Consider the following 27,387-nt stretch of genomic DNA (forward strand, 5'->3'; position numbering starts at 1 on the left):
CGATTTACAATTATTGACAAAATATGGAATTATTTCAGGGCCATGTTCTGTACAGAAGAACGGAAGTTAAAAGATTGAAAAAAATAGTGGATGAAAAAAAATACAATAATAGCAACTTGTTACCTCTAAAGAAATTGGCCAATTATCACACAATGCTATAGGAGTATGTAAGCCAAAATATAAACTAGGAGTATATGTTGCATTTGGGTTCTCTCCCTTTATTTTGTGTATCATTATCGTATGATCCCATGTGAAAGAATAAAGTTTATCTATGGATAATGGATGAAAGTCATACATGTTCGGATACTTTACTCTCACCAAGCCCGTACTATTGATTCTTTCATTCGTTCCATCTTTTCTTAACTTTTTTGGGCAGGACTGTTTACTTTTATCAGAAATAATAATAATAAATATAATTTTGTGCTTTCAAATGTACAGTAATAGTTGGCCGCAAGAATATGAACGCTAATATGGGATATGGACATGCTACAACAATGTTTTCAAGGACTATAAAGATATTTGAAACCCAAAACAAGAGCAAAAATTGCTATCAAAGGAAAAATAAACCAAGGAAATTATTCTGCATCCGAGACCTCATCTTCATCTTCTTCCAAAATGTAGACCAGAGCACGCTTTCTTGCCGCAAATACACAAGCCACACCTCGTGATGCTGTTATCAAGGGTACAGTGCAACCGTTAACCAGTTAAATGGCTTATACTCGGATCAAAGGAAGGAATCTTGGATATCTTTAAAGGGAGGAAGTAATTTTTCAATGCTTCTTTAATACCTACTCCCTTACGATTATCTTTTTCTATTTAGTAATTTTTTCTCATTTCTATTTTAGGAAAAATAAATAAATTAGAGAAAAATGACCAGACATGCCAAGTGTCTTTTATTTTAAAGAAGAAAGAGTACATACTACAGAAGTACTAAAAATTCCGTTTAGAGGAGGAGGAAAACAGAATATTCAAAATTATTATCATCATTTAGTTCCGCAATTTGTTACTTCAAAAAGCATATATTTTGAAAAACCGTTTGATTGATCATTACATATAACATTAAATCTGTAATCCAATCTTACATCCATTACCAATTCTAATACCTCAACTTTTGTAACTCTGATATTGGCAAATGTTAACAAACACTATTAGATAAAATCGTGTTTCTAGAATTTGATTACTTATAGGAAAACATTAACCTCAATCCAGAGGGTGGCGTTTAAGCAACTAATAATAATAAATTTATCAAAAAAGGAAGCATTTATCACACTTTTATAACTTATTCTTTTTCAATAAAAACTTAATACTTTTTGAGGCCTATACCCAGCCCTAAGGAGACATAGGTTAACAAAACCCAATTTTTTATTTAAGCAGAAACATGTTTTACTGACTTCCTAAATTGGAATTCTTGTATCCACAATATGAATAAATGTATAGCATGTCCTAATGTTTTCCTTCTTATTCCAATGTATTAATTAGCTTAAAAGATAGAGATCAACACACTACATAATTATATCAGTTCATAAATCAAATACATTGCATGTAATTAAACTTTGAAGCAGATATTCTGTGGTTAGGTAGAATCAGTCTATAATTATGATTAAAATGGTATAAGTGATCTATCAATTTAATATTTCGCAGGAACTTCTGCTAGGAAGATCTTTTAAAAGTTACTATGCGTTTTAGCAAGAGAGTCAGAACTCACCACTAACTGCCAAGGGAGCAATTACAGAATGAGGGATGGTGCGAGCTTTCTCATCCCGGATGTGCAGGTAAGTGACAGAATCCTAGGTGTATATAATTACAAAAATATGACTTTAATGAAAGAATGGAAATAGAAGAACATAAATATTGAAATTAACTCATGGTAATTTCAAGCTGGAAAGGAAATGGAAACTATTTAATACTTTTTCAAAATAAACAAAATGCAGTCCTTGAAATACTGATTGATTCTAAATATGGTTTGTAACATTTCTATCATCTTGTTTGTCAAATATCTGAAATTCCGTATTGATGCCGATTACTTGTTTGACTTTCTCTCAGCAGACTCATTAGTGAAATTTGCTAGCATGGCTGTTCTAAATGGATGTGACACGTCTAAACATGGCTCTGATGTTATTAACTATTTGACACCACGAAAGCAAATAGAGCAGTAAACTAGATAATGTGTGGTAATGATAAGAAACCATTCATAACAATTTATAGCACGTTTGGATACCCATTTGCACTGCAAACATTGGTTTGTGAGCTCAAATGTGATCTTGAGAACTTATCAAGATGTTTGGTAAACAAATTCCTAAATGTGATTATCTCTTCAAACTAGGGATTGGGTAGAAGTAAGAATTTGTAAAAGAAACAAATTCTTTTACGTTAGAGTTTTTCTATTTGCAATTCAAGAACATTTTCACATTTTAAACCTTTCATGTCTCAAAACTTTTTAATAAAATAATCAAAATTAATACCTACACGTACTTATTCATTAAAAATTGATTGTACTTAAAAACTATTCAAACAGCATTACTCTTCTAAAATCAATTCACTTCTAACTCACTTTTAACCAAAATTAATTTTACAAGATCAAGTTTTGAAATGCTCACGCAAAAACACAAACTTATGGGACGCACTGAATCTTGACACTGAAAATTAAGAAAATAATGAGATGATTGAGGATTAAATTATTAGGATACGTTTGGTTCAAGAAGACATTTTCTGTTTTCATTTTGTTTTCAGAAATAATTACAACAAAGACAAGTTGTTTTCATTGTTCCCAATTTTTAAACGTTTGTATTAGAAATGATGAAAAGAACTGCTGAGGATCAGAGGATCAAAATATTAGGGACTGTTGTTTGGTTTCGGAAAAGGTTTTCTGTTTTCACTTTTAATTACAAAACATCACACTTTGTTTTCATTACATTTCCTGTTCTCAAAGATTTGAATAGGAAACACTGTTAATATTTTTTTTTTTCTATTTTTACTGTTTCATATACAAATCTTACAAAACAGAATGAAAACAGTGTAGCAATTTTGTAATAAAAAGTAAAAATATAAAACGTTTCCAAAAACAAAAGCCAGGCCCTTAGAATCTCCAAGGTTTAGGACTTTTCTATTTTTGTCATTTGTTTTCATGAATAATTATAAAAGGTCATCATACTTTCAATTTACTTCCTAGTTTCAGAGATTTATACCTAAAATTATAAAAACATTGTTTCTATTTTTATAATTTTCTACACAAATTTTTGAAACAAGAAGCAAATGAAAATAATATAATATTTTTAAACTACAAAAAATATTTTCTTTAACTAAATATCCTCTTAGTTTTTCTTGTTCTCTTTTTTGGGTCTTTTGATGAGTAAAAGAACTATAAAGAAAATATATGCAGAACAGGAAATTTCCTACCTTAGGACAAACTGTTTCTCTTGGACACCAAAAATTTTCTCCTTGATTTCTGAAGTATCTCTATTGCCTACTAGGTTTGCTTAATTGTAATTTCCATACAACTACATAGAGTTATATGCTGTATACTGACATTGATACAATATTTACATGTTTTCTTGCTCTTTTAGAGATGATTTACTTGTCTTCTGATCCCCTTTCCTATTTTGCATAAACTCTATTGTTTGCACATAAACAAAGGCTGAGCTTCTGGGGAGATATTCAATCAGGATAATAATAAGAATGGAAAGGAAAAAAAGAAAAGGCTCCAGGTATACGGAGCATATAACTCGCAAGGATAGGAATACGTTTTGTCTGAAAGATGTATTTTGAAATTCAAAGAGCGCCTCAAGTATATATGTTCAAATCCAATGAACCAGAACTTATATAAATAGACATGATAGAGAAGCAATGAAATTCAAAGAGCGCCTCAGGAATATGTTTAAGATCACTATTTTATGCCATCAACAATGAAAACAATAGACATAGTACAACTTACCTTCAGTTCTTGTAACCTCCAGATATCTGTATAAGCAGATCTTGATATAGAGATATATGGTAGATCACTTGCTTGCACAATCATCATACAACCATCTCCAGCACTTTCTGACGTCATTGAAGCTTTGTTTAGTAACAAGACAATTTGACTATCCTGTTTAAACAACATATTTTAAAAAAAAGGATAAATCTTAAGATTTACTAACATTAAAATTGGGACTAGAAAGGATGTTTGAAATATTTCTCATTTTCTCAGATGTTACCTTGTACAAAGACAGATCCACACATTGATAATCATCAGGAATACATAACAGCACAGCTTCCAAAGAACTATAACCCTTTTTTAGACAGTGTGAGTCATGCATAAATCCCCTGACTATGCATATGCAATTTACAATATCCGAGAAACACTCATCAGGTACTTGAAAAGATATGTAATCAATAAACTGATTTTGACCAGTGAAATGTGACAAGGAAGCTCTAGAGGAATCCTACAGAAAGAAAACAAAGAATGAAGAAAATAAAGCAGCATTTTAATAGAATTAGAAACCAACTGAAATCAAATTCAAATGACTCGAGATATAAAGCACAAAAAGGTCTCTTAGTGCCTAGATTAGAATATTAAAAATTAGTAAAAAGGTTAATTCTGTGAGTTACCTCATAATATGCTACTGAAGTGGGAATTCTCATGGATGAAGATGCTTTTGACAAAGACAGAAGAGGAAACAGTGGTAGTATATCCTCACAAAGTATCTTTCTTGATATTGTGGTAAAAGGCATTTGAAAAGCCTCTTTAAAGCTGAAAAAAAATGAGCGCACAGTGAAAATCTGAATGGAATCCAGCAACATGTCTTGAACAATGTGAAAAAAATATATATATCTGCAATTTAGAAGACCTCACTTTCATTATCTTCTCGGCTGAGGCTGAGTGATAAATGGAAGGTTCTTGAGGTAAATCAATTTTAAAGCAGGAAAATAAATCTTTTCCATTGAGATATTTTAGGATGGTTTGTATTCAAACTCAGTATCTAAAGAGGTAGACTAATAAATTTAACAAGCCATAATGCTTCAGAGTTCATGAGCCAACACTCTAGAGGTAATAGAACTGAATAATTCCATATTTCTTTTCTTTATGAAATTAGTATTTTTTTTACACAATGAGGACAAATAGTTCTGTTTATGACATTTTCTCAAAAAGTTTGTAATCTCAGTCATAATGATTTAATCATTATCATCGTCAATTCGATTGATGAGTGCAATGAAAGGGGAAAGCCAACAGAAACAATCTGGTCTTGTCTAATTAGAAGGAATAAAAGGGCAAAGATTAAGGACAAAACGTAGGTGCAGTTCCTTAGGCGTTTTTGGTACTGTTTTTCAATCAAAATTATATTTTAACCTCAGTAAAAGGTCTGAATTTAACATTGTCACAGATTTATTGAGGTGAAACTCTAATTTTGATTAGAAAAGAACATCAAAAGCATTTAAGGAACTACACCTAAGTTTTGTCCATAGATGAATACCTTAATTCCATTTGCTGAAATTCCGTAGCCAATGTTCTCCTTAGATATTCAGTGTCTGAAAATCCCCCAAACAGAACTAATTCTCTAACTCTTTGCATTGTTTCCCTGAAAATCCAACAAAATCAGCAATTCAGATTAACATTAAAAAAAAAAAAAACTATCAAAGAAACTTTCGGGAATGTTTTATGTAAGACCACCTAACACATTCCATCACAATGAGCATGCAGCTTTCATAGTCGTACATTTCTTTTTAATATTTTTTATCATTGATCTTCCCAATCTCACTGTCTGATACTTGGTTCAAATGTCAGCAGTTAGTTCTCAGTAAGTTGGCAACTGTATCAACAGTTATTTAGTTAGTTAAAATTGTTGACAATGTATATAAAGAATAGGAGGGAAACAATAGAGTGTAGGGGTTTCAGATTTGGAATAGAAATGTGAGGAAGGAGAGCCAGGTCTCTTGAATATCTGCAAATTAGAGTTCCATTGTAACACTCTTCGCTTGTGGTTTCATATCATCATGATACTGATTAGAGCAATTTCTAAAATTATAATCCATCAGTTCATCCTATTTCTGATCCAGTTCTATCAGCCACCAACCCATTAACAACTTTAATTCTCTCCAGAATACTTCTATTGGCTTGAATTTCCATTTTTTTCTTATATCTTGCTCAAAGACAAGCTTCAGAAATAGAATCAGTTCTTGGTTTGCCAAACTATGCTCACCATTCTTCTGTGGATTGCAACATTAGCATTTTAAACTCCTTAGGAGTATTTATTTCAACTTTATTATTTACTTTCCAAATAAGGACGTTATTTTCCTGCTAATTCCCTTTGACTGTCAAGCCCCAATTAAGGTGAAATCTGTCATATGCAAAATTATACTTAAAAAGATCAATACAAATGAATGAAACGATTTCATGCAGGTTTCAAAAGCATGCAAAACTTCTCTTAATATTCGAATAATAAATTCCTCTGATTGGTAGATTATTAATCATTTTTTAAAAACATTTTTCAGCTCTAGATTCTTGTAGCATAGACTTTGTCTTTGGTAATTTAGGTGAATGTTGATTGCTGAGAGATATGCATTTTCGATATGTTATTTTTATGCTTTGAGAGTAAAGATAAGAAAGCCCTTTGGAGGTCAGCAGTGTCCATTGTAATTTGGTGCTTCTGGTTATTTCAAGTATTCTTTTGATTGTCTCTCCGATGGGATAAGGCAGTTTTCTTTGCTTCTTTAACATTTACATTTTACAGTACTCAGCTAATGGCATTTTCACTTCTTCAGAGGGTTTATTTGCCAGAGACAGAGATAGGCATGTTTTGCATGGTTTTTATATCCATTTTCCTTACTCCATTTTTCACCTCTGTTCTTTTGCTACTTTCTTTCTCTTCTCTAATAACATTTCTTCTTTTTTAGGAAAAAAATGATTTTGAAGCAGAGGTTCAAAATCACTCCTTAGCAGGATATGGATTAAAGACCTTCCTGATGTAACTATTAAATTTGCCATTTAATTCATATCTGATGTCCTAGAAAATAGAAATTTCACATGTGAAACATCAATAACATTCAAAGCTCATGGCATCTGTACAAGCTATGGTACAGCCAACACTGTATTGAAGCAAGGATATGATGTGATACAATAAGTATGGATAAAATATTAAAGATCTAGGAGTAAATAACAAAACGTACAAATCAATTTCAACTTCATATTCTGTTTCTGATGCTTCCAGCAATTGTTTAACTGGATCTTTTTCATAAAGAAACTTCAGGAATATAATAACAAGTTCACTGCCAAAACCAAAAGTAAAATCAGACAAATAATACCTTCAATAATCATACGTAACATTACGCATGTTTAGACAAACCTGTTATATGGTAGAAGCTGGTCACTTGGTTCTGACATGAGTAATTTTATACACTTTAGTAGCCAGTTGAAGAAGTTTGAATACTGGTTGAAGAAATGTTAAAAACCAAAAAATTAAATTGACATAATAGGCTATTATAAAAATGCATTGAACATTGTATTTTGCTCAGACAAGTGAAATCCAAATACATGTCTTCTTACATCATGTCAAAAGGAGCCAATCACAAGCTTATCATTAGGCCCTATCCTCCTAAACATTATAATATGTTCATTAACCATTGCGGAATCATAAGAACTGGTGTCAAATTCAAAGTAGAAAAACTAAAAACAACTTCAAACGAAATTAAATAATGCATACATTTTCATCATTTTAGAGATGTGTTCATCCACCTTAAAAATGTTGCTTCTAACTGATGGAAATAACAAGTAATAAACAGCTATAGTATGATAAAATACCTCCCACAAATTATTCAAACACAAGCAAAAAAGTATGACATTCATTCACACAAAATATTTTCATTGGTCATGCATTCCATATTTAATTTTGTTTGGATAGTTTTATATCAGCAATTGTTTTTCAGTTAGAAACTTAATCATGTGGAATTTAAGGTGATGTTAAATATAATAGTATATTTATGAGGATCAGATGAGTGTACCAACAACAGTCTGTTTAGGTATCAGTTCAAAATTGATTGTTAACTGTTAGAAATTTGATCATCAGTTTATAAATTTGAAGTTTCTGTAATACCAAACTACCAAAGAAGTTTAACCAATTGTGACTATAACCTACTTTCTGGGGATTTATTTTTATCAGGAAACATATTACTAAGATTTCTCAATTTAAGAAAAGACTATTTGTAGGGTCGTTGGGCTTCTGTTTGGCTCTTCCTACAATCAAAATGACCACATAAAAAGTAGAATGGGAAAGGGGAAGCCAAGAGTTATTTTTAACTTTATGAAGACAAACTCACAAAAGTAATTTGGCAATTTCACTGGCACATGGAAGTCAATCCAATTTACATGTCCTGGTTAATTTAGGAATATTTTGGAATCTTTGCAAGAATATACTTGTAAGTTTTAACTGAAATTTAGATTTGATGACTAACTGAAATATCAAATTTTAGTTTTCCCGTATCCATATTATTTTCTGAGTTTCCATCTAAATTTCTTCTTTTAATTAATTATTAGAAGTCGATTAATATACAGTGATCACTCAACTACATACAGCAATGTTTTTTAAAACCAAACCAATTATTGAACCAGTAAAGGCTGGTTCACATTTTATTGGTCAAAACATGATCAAACTGTCCACCAGTTAAATATATATTTTAAGTAGTATATAATATATTCAGTAATAAATTAACATAGCAGAATAAAAAAATAGATAAAAGTTTAAATTAGCATAAAGGGATCATATTTCATCTCCTACAAAATGAAAATTTTATAATTAATTGTTAAATAAAATCAATCGTATGTAAAGCCCATACATGCGCCTTAATTTATTTAAAAAATGTTTGAATAAAAACTTTAAAAACAGCATTTTTTTAAAATACTGGTTTGAACCAGTTTTCTGCCACTGACTTCGAACAGGTGTTTTTGCTTCATTAGTTTTCTGGATTGTCAGGACCAGAGACCTGCCCAACGTCTAGTTGAACTGGCCAGTCCAGTTTTATAACTATAATATGCAGAATATGCATTATTATTGTAACTCTCGTGAAAGCATATAGTTGATAACAATTTAAAAACTGAGACGATTATAAAATATAAATATTGATAGCAACAGAGCATAAATTAGAAATAATAAAACTAAACTCTGTAGATTCATTTCAAACTTAAAATAGGCACACCTGCTGCACAACAGATGAAAGAACCCTCATAAATCGTTCAACTTGTACAAGTAGCATACCAGCCTTTTCTGTTGCATTGTTAATAAGTGACTCATCCAAGCCAATGCCTAGGTAGCGTGCATGCCATCTTGAAAGCCCTCTTAGTTCTCCAATTCTGAATCCAATAACTTCTACAGCTGGCTGCAAATACATTTCAACTTTCATATATGAAAGGTTGTCGTGAAATTTGAGCAAATATTTTGAGTAGATTCAAAAGCAAATAAAATTCTAATACCATGTCAAGAATGGAATACCAAAACTTCAGGTGATTAAGTGAATGCACATGAACGTTTTATATCTCCTAACAATTGATACAACAAACTACCATGCACCTTTTGTGATTTGACCTCATGGTCATAGACTCTGCCATTGTTATTCAATTAAGCTGAAGGTACCCTTTTCTTTAAAATAAGATAATCATATTAAGGTTCCTTCGTGACAACAAAACTGGAATTTAGCTTCAGAATTATAGGGCCCTTTTGTTTTGACATTTGAAAATATGTATAAAAAGTAATTTATTTTTAGAGATTTTATAAAAAGTAGAACGCTAGACGCTATTTTTTCTTTAGTTACAATTATAGAATGCACATTTTATTTCAAAGGGTAATTTCAACTTTTTTTTTATAAGCTATTCAAAATAGCTTCTCAAAAAAAAAGCTAGAACCGTACTATTTTCAACTTCTGATTTTATTTCACAATCTTAACTAAACAACTAAAAAAAACTTGTAATTTGTTTCTTCAAAAGGGCCTTTTTCTGGAAATAATCTTAAACAAATGGGCCCATTGCTTCAATTTCAATTTTTCTAAAAGGCATTGAACTTCAGCCACTTCAAGATGGCCACAGGGAAACAACCTCTGAAGCCCCAAATCATTGTGCTAGGAGCAGGCTTGTCTTCAATCCCTAGTTTGTTAAGACAAGGCAGGTAAGCAACGACCTAGCCCAAACCCACTAATGGGAATCAATGATAAGTTATAGAAGAAAGCAAAAAGACCTTTACACAGTCTTCATTGATCTGGAAAAAGTCTGTGAAAGGGTGCAAGTGCAACACCAAGCACTATCTGACATGAATATTTTAAAAATATATGCTTTCAAACAATAAAACTTCGCTCCTTAATCTTATTAGTAATATTGCTGTATATGGGAGTATACTATGCTGTACCTGGAGGTGGTCCAAGACAATACGTTGAAGTTCTTTGCCTGCACCACAGACAACCTTTGAAATACGCTTGACACCCTGTAAAGCAACAAACGTGCTGAATGAAAACTACATTCATACAGAAGGGGAATACCACTAGATAATGCTGTATGAATACCACTTCACCAAGAGTGTTGACAAGAAACTGATGAACTGGTGGGCTAGTCCTTGCACCACCCAAAAGGCTCAGAAACTCCTCTTGAGGTGAGGAATCAAGTCCTAGTTATGGATGATAGATACAAATGAATTAAAGGGTAATAGTAACAAAAACAAATTCCATCACTGTTGTTCAGTTACCATGATTTATAATCAGAGTAGACAAAGAGCTGAACTTCTCCTGAAATGTTTTCATAGCATCAGACCACTGCCTACTCATAACTGATAATGATGTCCGAACAACCTCAGTCAAATCCTCAATGTTAGAGGCTTGTTGAGCTACCTGATGAAGTTCATTTTTCCTATACAAAGGTAAAAGGAACCAAATTGCAGAAATAAGGAGCAGACAGAATGTCCATTGTAAAGCATGTCCATGTCAAGTTCATTTGCATTTGTCTCAAGGACACAAGGTTTTATATTTTACAAAGAAATAGAATAAGGCATCTTTAAAGAATGTATCAGTAGAACATCCCATTTCTCAAAGAATGTTTACCTATTCCAAAATATAGCTGTGTTCAATGCTAAGCAATGCAGGCCGTGCTCATTTTGCCCAGCCATGTGAATTTCTTCCAAGTCATCACCAACTTCAACAAGGTCTCCTGAGCACATGACTATCAAACGACAAAGATCTTTTGATAATGCAACCTAGTGACATGTAACATCAGCTTCCACAAGTAAATTATAAGTGTATCATTAGAAACAGAATTTAAAACCTCTTAATTAGCCTTTATCTATCTGCTTAAAAATTTGGACAGTTGTTTTAAGGTATGGTATTAAAGCCTCAGTGATTGAGTGGTCTAGAATTTGATCCCAGGCACTCTCATTCTTCTAACAAGAAGTGGAGTTTCAACACAAGATAGGCAGGGTTATGACCACACTTCAAGCCCAAAAGGCTCTTGCATTATACAGCAAGTTTGAAAGGTGCTTTCACCTAAAGCAAAAGCCTTTTGAGGATTTAGTTCATGAAAGGTGTTGATTAACCTATGCAAGTTGTAGTTTCAACTCTTTTTTTTCATGTATCAACACGTAATGAACATGGAAACTCGCTTTCACTACCTTCTTGTCTAAGACAGCACTTGACCTAGACTTTCTATTTTTAGAGCTTAAAAGCTACTTTAACGTTGAAGTTAAAAATAAGAGCTTTAAATTTATAGGTAAATTTTGAGTTAATGCTGTTCAATAATTCTATAATTATTTAAGCTTAAAGTTACTTTTATGTTGAAAATTATTGGGTAGTGTGTTCTTAGATCATGGGATTTGAAATAAAGGAAAAGAAGTAAAGCCAAAAGGTCCTAAAACTTGTGTACTGTATAAGACATTTCGGTGATAAACTGAACACCCCTTCGGCCTGACACTAGAATGAAGGGTATTCGCACCCTTTCGGCCTAATTAAAAGATTAATAATCAATAATCAAAAAGAAAAAGGCTAATTACCCAAGTAATCAGAAAAGGTTAAGAATAGGGCTGAGTCATGAAATCTATTAGCCCAATATCTTGTCTATAAAAAAAAAGTAAGAGATACAAATAAATAGTTGACTTTTGAATATTTAATAATATTTATTATTCTAGACTGAGAGCTGACTTTATCATCGGAGTACTTTTGCAGTACCTTCCCTTCACGTTACAGCAGAAGAGAATTTGGAATATTCCGTGAAAAAGTTACATCAGAAGACAAGGAGAAAGACCACAGAAGACAAGTGTATCTTTAACAAAAACAATTGGCTTTTTTAAAAGCTACTTTTTTCAAAGTTTTCTTCATGGAAAAAAAGTAGTTACTTTTAAAAGGTTCTTTTATTAAAATTCTGTTTGGTCCAGCTTCTCCTTTTAAGGAGAAGTGAAGCCCAAAATAAGCTGGGCCAAACACTGCCTAGAGATTGTGTACGCAGAATTGGATCCACTGATTCATTAATCATTAATCTTTTGGCAGAATTTCAAACAAGAAAAAAACGACTTGCCATCCTTGATGTAATTCATTCTGCTGCTTTGATTGTATTTCAATTTGTTCTTCTCATACTTCCAACAGTTTAAAATACTCATTCATATGCTAGTAAATCAACTAATTAATTTCAAGCATCAAACAATAGTTTAGGGTTTTCCTGCTTCTGTCCCCAACTAAAGGGAACAGGATCTGCAAATGAAGTCCAGTAATCAAAATAGGAGAATCTACCTTCTGTACAGAAGCATTTAAAATTCTGTTAGTTGTTTCTGCACCATCACAGTTAGTCCGAAAAGTGAGGTTGTGTACGTTCTGAAAAATACCAACAATTATAAGAAGTTTTAATATTAAGCAAAAATGGAAATTAAGAAGCAATCGAAAAATAAAGGTAATAAAGAAGCAAACAAGGATAATTTAATGTTTAGTATAAATTATTTTACAAGTATTTGTCTGTGAATGTTTTATTGGTTTTCTCAGAAAAATATCAACAATATGCAATGTATGATATCTACCAACAGAGATAATTTATTATTATGTTATTAGGAAAATCTTCATAGTTAATTTAAGTAGTAGCTAATACTATACCCAAAGTAAACAATGAAGTTGTCTTTTCATAATCATAGTTTTTAATAAGTCAGAGTAATGTATCACAATTGTTTAGAACCTCAGTAATAAAATAATTTTTCTTGACCCCTCCCTCTCCCCACCCACACTTCCAGTCCAATCTAGCAATCCCAAATATCTAAACAATATTATAAATTTCTCACAATGAAAAGTTATGCTAAGCACACTAATCAATAAGGGAAAATATATTAGCAGAAAGGGAATATTACAGCATTTAGATCTACATCAAGTCAACAGCACCACAATAGTTACCTTCATTTACATCAGAAAACAAATTAAGAGAGCATCTATAGTTACTTTAGTTAGCCAAGCCTATCAAATATTACTTACGGCTGCAAACTAAACCTCAATTAAATATTAAAAGCATTCTGATCTTGAAATACAATCATGTAGGTCTCCAGAGACTGTTTCAAAATAAAAATCAAACTGCTCGGAAGGAGACAGTAATATATCAACTCATACAAGCCCAAAAGGTGAGAATGATATTCCTCGTCACACCTCAGCAATTAATTTGTATAATGAAAAATGCTAATTTCTGTGACAGACAATAACTTACAATTTTCCCTACAGAGAATATGCCAAATATACTAAAACAAATGTTTCCATCTTTATCTGCACTGCATAAGATATTGAACCGTTGGTGAGACGAATTTGACAGCTCCTGAAATGAATCTTCACTGTCATCCATGAAGCCATTATCCCCAGATACCAATCCAGGCATTCGAGGAACTCTTGGAGCAGGAGGAAAGAATCGGGAGGTTCTATCTTCATACTTTGAAGTGTGACCATAGTCATCCTAGAAGAAAATTTAAGGAGGAAAGATTAAAATAGTAGAAAAGAAAAGTACAGTAGATGCACCTAGTCAATATGGTACAATTGCAAGCCACCTCTTCACCAAAAGAAAAAGAAAAAAAAGAAAAGAAAATACATAAACACAACCCCAAAGAAAGAGGGGAGGGTGAGTAGCATTATATGATCAATATATGAAAGATTGATGCGGGATGATACTTATGTACATTGTCTGCTCAAGAAAAAAAGTGTTGGTATTTTAGTTTGGTCCAAACTTTTACTAATCAAGGAGAAAATGTAATTGGTGTTTTAAAAGGTTTGACATTGTTTACCTCTTACTTTTATTTGTTTAAATCTACCATGTTTGACACATTCTTCCAATCCTTAACTCAATTCCAACTTAATTATCACCACATACTATAAAGAACCAAGTACCAGAGAGACAAAAAGAAAATGATAGAAAGGGAAAGAAAATTCAGAGAGAGAATGTGAGAATTTTATGCTCTGAAATATTCTGTACCTGAAAAACTGAACTGAATATTTTAACTTCTAAGGTTTTGGTACATAAAGTTAGTAGCTGAGCTAACTTCCTAAGTAACTATGCCAGCCAGGTTAACTGTCAGATTAACTCACAAACAGAACCCTGGGATTACACAAGTGTTGCTCTAATATACTCTAACTTACAATAGTTAACACAAACACAACAGGAATCATCTTAAAAGAATAACACTGGTATTATGGTACATAATATTTTATCAGAAGTTCAGAACCACTTCATGTATGGTGTGATAGCTGAGCTTGAGAGCTTCTTGTTCAGTATATATATAACATTTACGACCACACCTATTTGCCAGTGAGAGCATCTATTTTCCATTTATAGAATGTGAGGATTGAACCTACATATTAGAAAATGATATCCATAATTTAACATGTGGCTAAGCATCATATATCACTTGGATTTTGCAAAATCAAGGTACATATAGAAACCTTATTTTAGTTTATAGCAAGTATCTTTGAGACATTCCACTGAATCAAAATCTATCAATCAAACTAAATATCAAGAGTAGCCATTAGACAGGGAAAAAGTATACTGTAATTAGCTGACTGTCCTCCACCCAGTTGAGACATATAATGGCAGCACAATGTGACTTTAAGCTTCTTAATAGCTTTCCATTCTGCCTTATAGAAAATATCAGGAATTAGTTACGTCAAACAAAAATTAAAGTGAAATCAACCATAATCCCTAAGCAAACATTGACAGAAAGATAAAACACCATTAGCAAAAGAACATGTTCAGTTTATATATCAGGTAAACATGGTTCTGAGACTTTAGCTCATCTTCCTAGGAAAAACAATAAAAATATCAACCAGAAAAACAAACTTGTGCAAGTATGTTGGATATTTACTGATATTCCTTCCTTAGATTGAAGAAGATCTCCTATTGCTTACTTGTTAGATTAGCAAATTTCAAAAATTTAATTATCAATACACGTACGATACACCTGTATTTGTGTCCACCGATACAGATAGTCCAATACACGTATAATACACTTGTATTTGTATCCACCGCATATCTCGCCTTCTTGCTGATTTTGACTTTCTTGATACTTATGTTATTGAACTAATAGTGTAATCTTTTCTATATTTCGCAGTTTTTTTTGGGATTTTTTTTAATTTTTAGAAAAAATTTATCTTATTTTTGTGTCATATCATATCGTATCCAATATTCATATTCATATCCAATGCAACAAAGTTACCAAGTAATCTTGAACAAGTAGACTATGATTCATATTTATGGCCAGCATAGATACCCCACAATGTCACAATGGCAAGAGGTTCAAGGCAACCAGAATTATATTTGAGAATAAACATAAAGCAGCTTGTTTACTTTGATATACCTCAGAGTAAGCAACCAATCTAGGACTAGGAACTCTAAGAAGCTCCAAAGTCCAAATGTACATTTTTCCTTTAAAATTTCCCACAGTACAGGACGAAATAAAACATTTATTAACACATAATTAGAAATGTAGAATAAAACTGATCAAGAAAAAATGACTAAAAAAATTAGTTCTAGACCAAAAAAAAAAAAACTACCCACTTCAACATCATGCAGTGACAACGTCCCGTCATCGAGCCCAATAGCAATTGCTTTACCATCAGGGCGCCAACACAAAGAGGTTATGCATCTTCCTACAGGAAAAAGAAAACATCGAATTAACCCCGGACACAGCAGTTGTAGCAATATCAGATACACAACCATGACTTCAAAACCCAAACTAGAAGCCAGAACGACACGCGACTAACTGTTTCAAGGCATTTCCAAATTTTACCATTTACACAGCATTACCGCGCATTCGAGTACAATATACATGTATTTGAAGAAAAAAAGAGAGAGACCTGGGGTTATGGTCCACAAGCGTTGCCAATTGAAACGATGGAGCAAGATCTTAGAGTCGTCGGTAACCATGGCAAGCAAGTCCTTCTCAGGATTCCACTCCGCAATTTTGATCTATGATTCGAAATTCAACAATAAAAGCAAATAGGCAATGTAAAACAAAAAAGCATGTATAATCAAACAGCAACAGATATGGGAAAGTGAATTTGACAAAACCTGAGAGGCGAGGGGTTTATCGAACTGTAGCTGAAACGGAAGCACGCGAGAGGATTCATCGGTTTCCATAGCTAACAGTAACACTGAGCTCGATGTAGAATTAAAAATGTATGAGTGATATGGCAAAATTGGTGAAAGCGAAGAGCTAATGGCGAGTGAAGCAAAACCCTAAACAGTGTTACAATGAAGTGAAGGTGGTTAAGAAACGAGAATGGGAGATAAAAGAATGAAAGGATGGAATGGAAGAAAGAAAGACAGAAAGTGATTACAACTGAGATATGAGAAAAACGCTAAACTACAGCTGAGATATGAGAATGGCGTTACGTTTGAATAAGTGCCGAGGAGGGAGGGAAGGAAATGCAGGGGTGAAACGACAAAGTAAGTTATTATAAATCTAATAGAATTGTCATTAAATAAATATAAACGACGAACTAACCAAATTTTTTCAAGAAAGAAAAATTTATCAATTTTGAGTAAAATAGATGCGAGATTTTCAGATTTTACAGTTAAAATTAAGATTTTTAATATGAAGTTATTTGTTATAATTTATTAGACTTAAATATATTTTATATTCTTATACTTTTTTAGTTCTTAGTTTTAGTTTTTTAAAATAATTATTGTTTTTTTTTCTTTTTTAATTCAATATTTTAAATCTCTAGTGAGTATAAAGACTTTTTTTAATTTATTCGTGAGATAAATAATCTTATCTTAAATAGACTAGCATTATTTTGTCTATAAAAAAATAAATAAAAAATAGTATAATGTTTTAATTTTATTAATCTGTTCAATATTATATTATTTATCCTATAAAGTTGTTTGGTTAAACATGTGCTAACGTAAATCATAACTTTATATTATTTTTAGTAATTAGTATGACAATATTCATTACACACTTACTTGTAAATTATAAATTATAAATCACTTTATTCTAAATTTACGTTTATTATTAGTCATTTTCAATTTTAGCACAAGATATGTTTAAAGGCAAGTAGCACATACCGTATAATTTATATATAAATTATAATTTGTTTTGTCATAATATGATCTATGTATTAAATATGACAAATATATATTTTAAATTTTTTTATAAAAATATATTTTTAATGATATATTTTTAAAATTTAAATTTTTGTTATTTCATGTCAGCTTTACTTTCAGATGTTGAGAAAATGTGAAGGGCTAAAAAAAGTGATGAATGTTATTTTCATTTAAATAACAAGTTGTTTAAACGTTCGTTTTGAAAATCTACATTTGCCCTTAAGTTGTTTTAAAACTTTTACATCTCCTTGTTTTGAATCAAAAATTTCAAACACAAAGAAAAAATATATATAATAAGTGAGAGAAATTTATTCCTAACAAAAATAATTAACAATAAAGAACAAAATTAAAGATAATCTGCAAAGCGAGATAAGTGCGGAAGAAAGTAAAATTATAGAATCTTAACAGTTAAAAGAGATTAAGAAAGAAAGAAAAAAAAAATTTGAAAGAGTTTTGGAGATTTTCTCTGGAACATACTCTTAAGTGACAAAAATGAAACATCTTTTTGTAATTTTTTCATGTATATGCATTTTTTCCGTTACATATCACACTTTTTTAACCTCCTGCCCTCGCATCTGTTTGTTTTATATACATTTTATTCTTGTTTTTTTATCTCTGTGTCTTGGTGTTTTTTAATTAGCTTATAAAAAGGTAACTAAACTTGTGTTTAGGCTTAACATAATTTAAAAACAGCTATTTTTCAAAATTAATTAAAATTATATTATTTGATTTGATTTTTGTATTTTAAAATTTATTTAAGATGCAATATTACTTACAAATTATTATAATCACTTTTTTTACTATTTTTAGTTGATATTTATTCCAAATTATTATGTACTAAATAATAATGTTTTGATAATAATTTATTAATAATTAATATTATCTTTGTATTTTTTATTCGTAATTTTTGGAGCCTCAAGTAAAGATTTTAGTAACCTTATGCGTTGACTGACTTTGTTCTAGAAACCTTTTTTCTTTTTTGTCATCTAATTCTGTTGAAAACAATATATTAACATTTTTTTATTTATTTATCCTTCTATGAAAACATCTATAGCATGTTTGATGTCTATTTGGCTTATTTATCTTCCTATGCTTTGTTTTGATTAAGTACCATTATTTCCCAACGGATGCATGTATCATTAAATTTAAGATGTGATTTGACATTCTTAAACCATTGAGCTGTCAATTATAACATAAAACACATTGCAGACTAATCATCATAAAATAAAGAAATATTTAATATTTAAATTTAAGTTTAAATACTTTTTAAACAGTTTTTTATTAAAAAATTTATTTAATTTTTATAACTTTGTTATAATAAATATTATTTTATAATAAAAATTATTATTATTATTATTAAACATTTAAATTCAACTTTAAAAATCGAGGGTAATAAATTTCTAAAATAAATTAAGGGTGTTTTACAGGATTAGTCTTTGTGCAAATTTTAACATTAGACGAATGGGGCGTGGGATTACGGGGGATTTTTTTTTCTTGTAAATTTCTCAAATAATTTATTAAAATTATTTTCTCGACAGTTTGTATGTCATAAGAATATAATGTAATGATTTTGTTTTATTTTCCCTCCTTCTTCTTATAAACTGAATAAAAAAAGGAAAAAATAAATAAAAATTCTCCCTTCCTCTCTCTTTTAACTAAACCCAAGAAGGTCTCTTCCAATCATTTTCAACAAAGGGAGTAATCATCCAAAAACAAGGGGAAAAAAAACATTATATTTTATACGATCAGTTGAAATTTCAAGATAACTTGGATTTTTTTTTTAACAGGCAATTAAAGACAAATCAGAGTCGAGGGATAAAATAAATCAAACTTTACTCATAAATTAAAATTAATTTATACACTTCAATACTTACATTTATAATTATCTCATCCTTATTTATTTGAATTTGTATATTAAACATAATAAACAATAAGAATTATCGAAAAAATTATGATGATCTTTATTAAATTATAAATATATTAATTTTTTTACATAAATAAATAAATTAAAACAATTTTTTTAACAGATAACTAACTAAGAACAAAAAAACATGTTATATTTGATTATGCTTGTCAAATTCAAGAGAGCACTCAGAATACTAATAAAATTCATTTTATTATGACAGCAAGACACTTTCATTTTATTCTCCTTTTTAACCTTCTCGGTGACAAGGTATATCTATAAGCTTAGGCCATGACTCGGTTGTTGATTAAGATCATAATCACTATACAACGCTTTTTCCTTTATCTGGAGGTAAATGCACTTGGAATTAAGAGGATAAACATGTTTATTTATTTTCTCTCTCTCTCTCTCTCTCTCTCTCTTGGGCAGGGTATCGGTTTGGAGCTATATTTTATTTATACTAGTAAGTTTTTTTTTATGCACTATATGTATATTATCAAATAAAAAACATTATATTGTCATTTAATAATAATAATAACAATAATAATAATAATAATAAACTATATTATATTAAATATTATCAAAATTATTGCAAAAGAAGTTTTTTAAAATTAATGAATAAATTATAAATTTTTAAAATATAATATTTTTCTCTTATGTATCAAATTACAATCTCTTATATTTTAAAATATTATAACCCCTTTACAAAATTAAAATAAATCACAATTTGATGTATTCTAAATTTGTCATTAGAGCCCCGTTTGTTTGACATTTTTTTTGGGTCAAAATTTCAAGAAGCTTTAATGAATTTTTTTTTTACGAAATATTGAACTATTGTTATTGTTCTGAAAATTTTAGAGCTTATTTTATTATTAAATAATGAAAAAAGTAAAAAAAAAAATTATCTTTGACGAAAGTGTAAATAACTTACAACTTTAACGCATTTAATAAAAAAGGTACAGCATGAAAAAATAAATAATAAGACATAGAAACGTAAAAAAAAAAAGGGAAATTAGTAAATATACATATTGTGTATTTAAATAAAAAAATATTTTAAAATTTATTTAACAATTTAAATTTAAATTAATTAAATAACATATTTTAGAATAAATAGGAGGACACTGAAAGGAAGGAAAATGTATTTTACACTTTTTTAATTTAAATTTTAAATTAAATTTTAATTCAAAAATTAAATGTTTAATGCATGAGAAGTCACATAACATAATAACTAAAGAAAAAATAACTCTAAAAATATATTTATTTAAAATAATATTTTCAATTATCATTTAAGAATAATGAGTTAAAAACGTATGATAGTGAATTGCAACTGTCTAACAACAAAACACCATACAATGTACATAAAAAAAAAGCATACAACTAATCCATCAGAGACTCCAATGCCAAAAATATATCCAGGTACTACCCACAGAAATGACAGAACTAAGGTATGGCCAGTTTTCATCTTAAAATACAATGCATACCACGAAAACTAGTTATCCTTAGGTAGGGTTCTTTCTATATATAAAGAATGAAAAATGTTTGATATATATTTCTTAAAGTTTATGCACTGAAAGACACAAAAATACAGAAAAAAATAATTATAAATATTTAAATGACATGGTATAAAAAAAGTTAAAGATGAATAGGATTAAATAAATGATTATGCTATTGAAATATTTATATTTTATGAATGATAAAAAAATAATTTAAGATATATTATACTGTTATATAAAATTAATTATTATAAAACATGTTATTGAATAATTTTTAATTTTTAAAATTATATATAAATAGAAAGAGGCTGTATTAATTTAAGTGAAACTAGGCGGCGGCTCAACCCAATTGTCTTTTGCATTGCGTTTCGTAACATCATTGTCCACACTGCTTCGAATCGCAATCATGAATGCGTAACAACTTCAACCATGCTCTTTTGGGTCTCTGTAGAACTCATAAGGTCCCATCGCTCTGAAACGCATACTTTGAACTCCAACGAAGCTCTCCTCATACACTCTGCGGCGCGTCCCCCTCACTCCCTACGCCCCTGTTCGCTCCTAACTACAGTTTTCTGAATTCAGTTTCAGAATTTGGTATTTGGGAGAAAATGTCGGTTGCAAAGAAGTTGATTAGATGTGTCATCCTTGATTTGGACGGCACGCTGCTCAACACAGGTCTGCTCTCATAACGTCAATTGAAGCATACTTAGGCTACCAATAAAATCGCTGCATTTTTTTTCTTTCTAATTGGGGGTTAATCGTATAACACTGGCGATTGTGATTTCATGACAGATGGCATCGTTGGGAACGTTTTAAAGGTTTTGTTAGGTAAGTATGGAAAGGAATGGGACGGAAGAGAAGCTCAGAAAATAATTGGCAAGACACCGTTTGAAGCTGCTGCTGCAATCGTGCAAGATTACCAACTTTCGTGCTCCACGGTTCAATTTCTTTCTGAGATTTCGCCACTATTCTCTCACCAGTAATCATCTGTTACATCATTCTACTTAATTAAGCTTTTCATGTATACGGACAGTGCGTTGAGATATATTGTTTACTGAATTCTGATAATTGCTTACTCTTTAAGAACTTGTTGGAGAAAGATGGTTGAAATTTGAAAAGGTATTAACGATTTGTATCACGACCTCCAGAGTTGATTGTTGAACTTCAAAGTTAAAGAATGCACATCCATAAATTATTTAGTGAATATTCGATGTAAACGAGGATGCCATGCTGTGCCGTTAAACAGGTCGAGGTTTACATGAGATTCACCCCATTAGATTTATTACCACATAATGAAGTCAATATCTTAGGAAATTTGTCCCGAAGTGATTGGTTTGTTGTCTGAAATCTTTGTTCAATTAATTACCATTATGTTGTATTTGAGATGCAAGTTACTTGGTTGGTCAAATGAACTTAGTTCCGATTTCTGAGGGATTTTTTTTCTCTTAAGATTTACTATTTTCTCATTTTAGGTGGTGCAACATTAAAGCACTTCCTGGTGCGAATCGGTTGATTAAACATTTGAAGAGTCATGGAGTTCCAATGGCCTTGGCGTCGAACTCTCCAAGGGAAAGCATTGAAGCCAAAATATCCTATCATGATGGTTAGTTTATGTCAGGAACCTTAAACCTCTTGTGCTTCTTTTGTTTTTTTTCATGTGTCTTAATGTTATTATGGGCTTGCTTGTTCTTTTATTTTCTTTGCGTGCAGGATGGAAAAATTCTTTCGCTGTTATAGTTGGTGGAGACGAAGTAAGAACAGGGAAACCATCCCCCGAAATGTGAGATGCAATAATGTAGTGTTTAGCCTTGTTTACTGAGGGTCACTTGACTATCATATTAAAAAGATTTTTGTTTTCTAAAACGTTAGTATTGTGCTTTATCATAACAGGTTTATTGAAGCTGCTACGAGGTTAAGCATGGCGCCTTCCAATTGTCTTGTCATTGAAGACTCTCTGTGAGTTCCTTGATTCCTGTCTTTCTCCCTGTACTGGTTCTGTTTCATATATGGTTTCCTGGGTCATCGTTAGGTCTTCTTTGATGGTTAAACTTTCTGTTAGATTGTTATTTACTTTTCCTTTTATCTCTACAACACCTCGTTAGAGATATTTTTTTTTATTTTAAAATTATTGGTTATCCCATTAGTTATAATTGTACAATATAAATAGTCTCTTTTCCATTTGGCCTTTCATGAAAAAAAAAAAAAATTCTAAATTTTTATGGAGAATCTCTAAATATCTCTCCCTCCCAGGAGGTTCTGTCTGTATTTTGTAGCCTAAGTAAGGCTCACAATTTTGGGTTTGTAATTAGATGTGTGGCTATGAAGTAAATCAATCACCTATTGGCTGAGGACGGCTGTTATGTTGATAGCTTGGCCAGCCAAAGTCACATGCTTTTTACTTGGAAAGATGGTGACTAGCTTTTGAGGAAGTGAAGCAAATATTTATTGTATCTGTTGTAATTACTTAGTGCTTAATCAGGCAAAGTGTGTATGACTGTTTGTGTGTGTGTGGTTTGCGAAAAAAATGAAGGACTGGAAAACAATAAAATGCTTATTCCATATTTGATTATAAAATGGTCATGAGAAAGAGAAAAACACCAGATGAAGTATAGGACAATGTTCTCAATGTTTTTTGCTGAATAAACCGTGAGAATGGAATAAGTTTTTGTCCAACATACAAGGCTATCTAAAAGTAAAAAATAATCTATCAATTTGGCTGAACCCCCTAACACCAATGGAGAACAATCAGCAGGCCCAATAGAACTCTTACCCAATGCAACTCCTTTGCTCCACCTCCAAAATTACTTGTGTTGTGCATTGATTGTCAAATATTGGATAGAACAAAAATTGTACTATATCCAGCTTCTTGTACTATGTTGTTTTGTTTGCAGTGTCCCTCAATGTACATCAAAAGCACATTGATGGAGACAGAAAGAGTGATTTGGATGCAATGGGACTCGGGGCATGTTATAGAAATTTGATAGAATCCATATATATATATATATATATAATATTTTTTTTTAATTTTTTTTTTCTCTTGACAAAATTCCTCCATAACATTCCTTTGTGTATGTGTGCTCATGTTGAATTAGCAGTTGCTCTGTTATTGTGATTTAAACATATTTTTATGACATCTCCTTGACAAGTGATTTAGGTCTTGGCTTGTTACAACTTTCTAGAACTTTATGTCTGTATCTCATGAATCTATGCTTCTATACTTTGAACTTAGTTTTGGAATTTAGTTTAAGATTTTAATTTTAATGGATTTTTGTATCAATCTCAAGTTGTGTGTATCTTTTCTTTGACATGATAAACAAAACAATCACCATTCAACGCTAATTACATTTTGGTTAAACCCTCCCCTTCCATTATGGTCTACAGTGATAGCTATGTTGCGCTATGTTGCATATACCTTAGACAGCTTAATTTACGATAGCTGAACTGAAGACTGCTTGCTTATTTCCTATAAGGTTTCTATAAAGCGATGATGACTTTGATCCTAGACCTTTTTTTTCTATGCCTTATAGTTATGGATACTTCCTTTCCTGTATTCTTTCTAAATCATGTATGCTTGGCTACTTCAGACCTGGTGTTACTGCAGGTAAGGCTGCTGAAATGCTAGTAGTTGCTGTACCATCTCTTCCAAAACAGTCGCATCTCTATACTGCAGCAGATGAGGTGATCAATTCCCTACTTGATTTGCAGCTTGAAAAGTGGGGTCTGCCTCCATTTGAAGATTGTAAACCCCAAATACCTTAAGATGTACCTTTTGCATGTGTTGTGTTTCTTTTCTTTGTATGTCATTTATATTTGAACTGGTATTCTAAATTGTTGCAGGGGTGGAGGGAACTTTGCCCATAGATCCTTGGTATATTGGGGGTCCTGTCATCAAGGGATTTGGCCGTGGCTCGAAGGTACTAGGGATCCCAACAGGTTTGTTTGTTTTAACAAATTTTGGTCTATTATACTATCTTAAAACAATTTTGTTCTATTATTATACTAAGAGTAATATGTACACTATTTTCTTACCAGCTAATTTATCAACGAAGGGCTACTCAGATCTCCTATCAGAGCATCCTGCAGGAGTTTATTTTGGTTGGGCTGGATTATCATCAAGAGGTGTTTTTAAAATGGTGATGAGCATTGGTTGGAATCCATATTTTGACAACAAAGAAAAGACTATAGTAAGTGTTTTATTATACACCTCCTGCTATAACTATTTGCCTCATAGTTTTCTTATTATCAATGCCTTTTAATTTAGGAACCATGGTTACTTCATGACTTCGATGGGGATTTCTATGGGGAAGAACTGCTGCTTGTTATAGTTGGTTACATACGTCCTGAGGTATGTGGAATGAGTATTTCTCCTGCATTTTTTCTTCCTTTCATTCTGGTACCGTCCCCTATATACTTTCCTAGTTTCACTAAAATTGGGTATTGTGCATAACAGGCAAATTTTCCATCCCTTGAAAACTTGATAGCTAAGATTCATGAAGATCGCAGGGTTGCTGAGAGAGCTCTTGATCTTCCCTTGTATTCAAATTTTAAGAATGACTCGTATTTGACAAGTTCTTAGCACTAATTTTATTGATCCCATAGCTTCTTGGTGAAGAAACCCCTGAATTCGGACAGGCGTTGTTTATCGTTTAAAGTGCAAAATCCAGTTCTTGGTTCCTCTCAAAGGCAGTTTGTCATATTATATCCAATGAATTATAATCATCACAATGCAATGTAATCCGTAACGTGCATAAGAATTAATAAAAAGAATAGCCATTGTTTTCCTTTTACTATTTCCCGTGCCCATCGGGGATTTAGATCTTTAATGGAACTCCTGGCATATCTCGTAGGAAATTCGCAAACAGCTTCGTATTTCCCCATTATGGGTTCAATGTTCCTATGAATGAACTAGCAATTGTGTTTTTCCTCTATTAAAATGGTAAGTTCACGTTATAGATTCCAAATGCTTCAATAATTTCTCGACCGATTTCAGATTAAATTGTAACATTTTTCATAATGATTTTCAGAAGTAAAAGAATATATTACAATAAGAGGTCATTAAATGGACCTTATTATTTTCACATCAACAACGGGACATCATGAATTCATAATTACGCTTTTATTTTATTGGAAAACTAATAAATTCTCAATTTAATTTTTAAAATATAGAAATCATTCAATTTAATCTTTAACTTTATATTTATAAATGTTTTATTTTACTCCTTACTGGTTAAAATTTACTTATTTTATTTTATTTACTTTACTTTTTATTGTTTTATAAAAAAAGGACTAAAATAAAATTTATTTTATAAAATTAAAGATTAAAGTATATTTTTTTGTAAAGTCGTAGATTAAATATGATCAATCATATAATTTGAAAAACTCAAATAAATATTTGCTAAAAGAATTTTTCTAACAAAATAATCTTCATAAAAATCGACGTACTGAGAATATTTTCTTCTCAATATAGAAGAATAAGAGATGAATCATTATAAGTTAAATTTTTTAAAAGAAAGATAAAGTTTATAATCAACACATTATAAAATTAATCTTTAATATTCATTATTCAATATTTTTAAACATCTTTTCTTTTATAATAAATAAATATAATTTTATCGTTCACACTATATATTACATGAGAATAAGTCATAAAATACTTTTGTGTTTGACATTTAATTAAAGGATTTTATTAATCTCATATCATAAGTTTGAGTTTAAGTATTCATAAATAAAAAAATTTTATGAAAAAAGTATATAGATATTATATTGAAATTATAAAAATATAATACATATTTTTTTAATAAAATTTTACTATTATTAGTTACTTATCCTTAACTTTAAAAATCGAGATTAATAAAACTCTTACATAAATAAGAATTATACTTTTCAATGTACGATTATCTGGAAAAAAAATTGTTTCCTTTTTATTTATGATACAAAAAAAATTCAGATAAATAAATATTAATTCAATAAATTTTTTTATCTTAAAAATTATTAAAATAAGTTTAAAAAGTTTATGTAAATAATAAAAAGTCACTTATATAAACTTCTTATCAAACATCACCAATTAAATAATAAGTCTAAATAAATTTTATAAAAACTTTTTTAAATATTCTTAAAATATAATCACTAGATGAGAAATTAACTTCTCACTAGAGCTATGAAAATACTTGAAATAATCATACAATGCAAATGGTAAATTTTCTACATAATATTTTATTCCATATTATATACTTAAAGAAACATTTTTAATAATTAGGAAAATGATATTTTAATACAGTATTATTATATTTTACATGCATTTTAGAGCAATTTTCATGGTGCAACCACTATTAATTGCTTCAGATATTTATATTTTTTGGTATGCATTAATCGATATCTTTATAATATTAATTAAATAATTTAAAATAATTTGTTCATTAAAAAAATGTTATTAATAC

The 27,387-nt window shown here is 30.5% G+C and overlaps 2 protein-coding genes across 5 annotated transcripts; one reads left to right on the forward strand and one right to left on the reverse strand.

Moving 5' to 3' along the window:
* Positions 1-455: 455 nt before the first annotated feature.
* LOC113857644 (anaphase-promoting complex subunit 4) lies at positions 456-16,795 on the reverse strand. 4 transcript variants are annotated; one of them, XM_027489738.1, is made up of 21 exons: positions 16,517-16,795; positions 16,303-16,414; positions 16,004-16,095; positions 14,997-15,080; positions 13,673-13,912; positions 12,724-12,804; positions 11,050-11,201; positions 10,698-10,858; positions 10,519-10,619; positions 10,365-10,439; positions 10,197-10,259; positions 9,166-9,345; positions 7,320-7,402; positions 7,144-7,242; positions 5,451-5,555; positions 4,588-4,729; positions 4,194-4,421; positions 3,932-4,084; positions 1,706-1,787; positions 789-836; positions 605-670 (listed from the first exon to the last, which is right to left on the reverse strand). In XM_027489738.1, exons 1-20 carry the CDS (start codon positions 16,583-16,585, stop codon positions 817-819), a joined length of 2,322 nt encoding a protein of 773 aa, XP_027345539.1. In that variant the 5' UTR covers positions 16,586-16,795; the 3' UTR covers positions 605-670; positions 789-816. The 4 variants fall into 4 exon arrangements, with proteins under 4 accessions (XP_027345537.1, XP_027345540.1, XP_027345538.1 ...); XM_027489736.1 differs by lacking the exon at positions 789-836 and having other exon boundaries at positions 456-670; XM_027489739.1 differs by lacking the exons at positions 789-836; positions 13,673-13,912 and having other exon boundaries at positions 456-670.
* A 4,479-nt stretch (positions 16,796-21,274) lies between these two features.
* LOC113857645 (bifunctional riboflavin kinase/FMN phosphatase) lies at positions 21,275-25,736 on the forward strand. The gene is made up of 10 exons (XM_027489740.1): positions 21,275-21,625; positions 21,743-21,929; positions 22,423-22,553; positions 22,661-22,730; positions 22,841-22,906; positions 24,535-24,689; positions 24,788-24,883; positions 24,983-25,134; positions 25,212-25,295; positions 25,401-25,736. Exons 1-10 carry the CDS (start codon positions 21,559-21,561, stop codon positions 25,524-25,526), a joined length of 1,134 nt encoding a protein of 377 aa, XP_027345541.1. The 5' UTR covers positions 21,275-21,558; the 3' UTR covers positions 25,527-25,736.
* Positions 25,737-27,387: the final 1,651 nt, after the last annotated feature.

This window comes from Abrus precatorius, unplaced genomic scaffold (genome assembly GCF_003935025.1).
Source record: "Abrus precatorius isolate BTA unplaced genomic scaffold, Abrus_2018 Scaffold2, whole genome shotgun sequence".
Classification (NCBI taxonomy): Eukaryota; Viridiplantae; Streptophyta; class Magnoliopsida; order Fabales; family Fabaceae; genus Abrus; species Abrus precatorius.

Bases quoted from the DNA above. Each gene is read 5' to 3' on its own strand.
- LOC113857644 (XM_027489736.1), bottom strand. From the start codon at position 16,585: ATGGAAACCGATGAATCCTCTCGCGTGCTTCCGTTTCAGCTACAGTTC. The intron at 16,096-16,302 runs GTCTCTCTCTTT...TTTTTCCTGTAG, and splicing joins CTTGTGGACCATAACCCCAG to GAAGATGCATAACCTCTTTG. The intron at 13,913-14,996 runs GTATACTTTTTC...ATTTTCTTCTAG, and splicing joins AGGACAGTCAGCTAATTACA to GATGACTATGGTCACACTTC.
- LOC113857645 (XM_027489740.1), top strand. From the start codon at position 21,559: ATGTCGGTTGCAAAGAAGTTGATTAGATGTGTCATCCTTGATTTGGAC. The intron at 21,930-22,422 runs GTAATCATCTGT...TTCTCATTTTAG, and splicing joins TCGCCACTATTCTCTCACCA to GTGGTGCAACATTAAAGCAC. The intron at 25,135-25,211 runs GTAAGTGTTTTA...CTTTTAATTTAG, and splicing joins ACAACAAAGAAAAGACTATA to GAACCATGGTTACTTCATGA.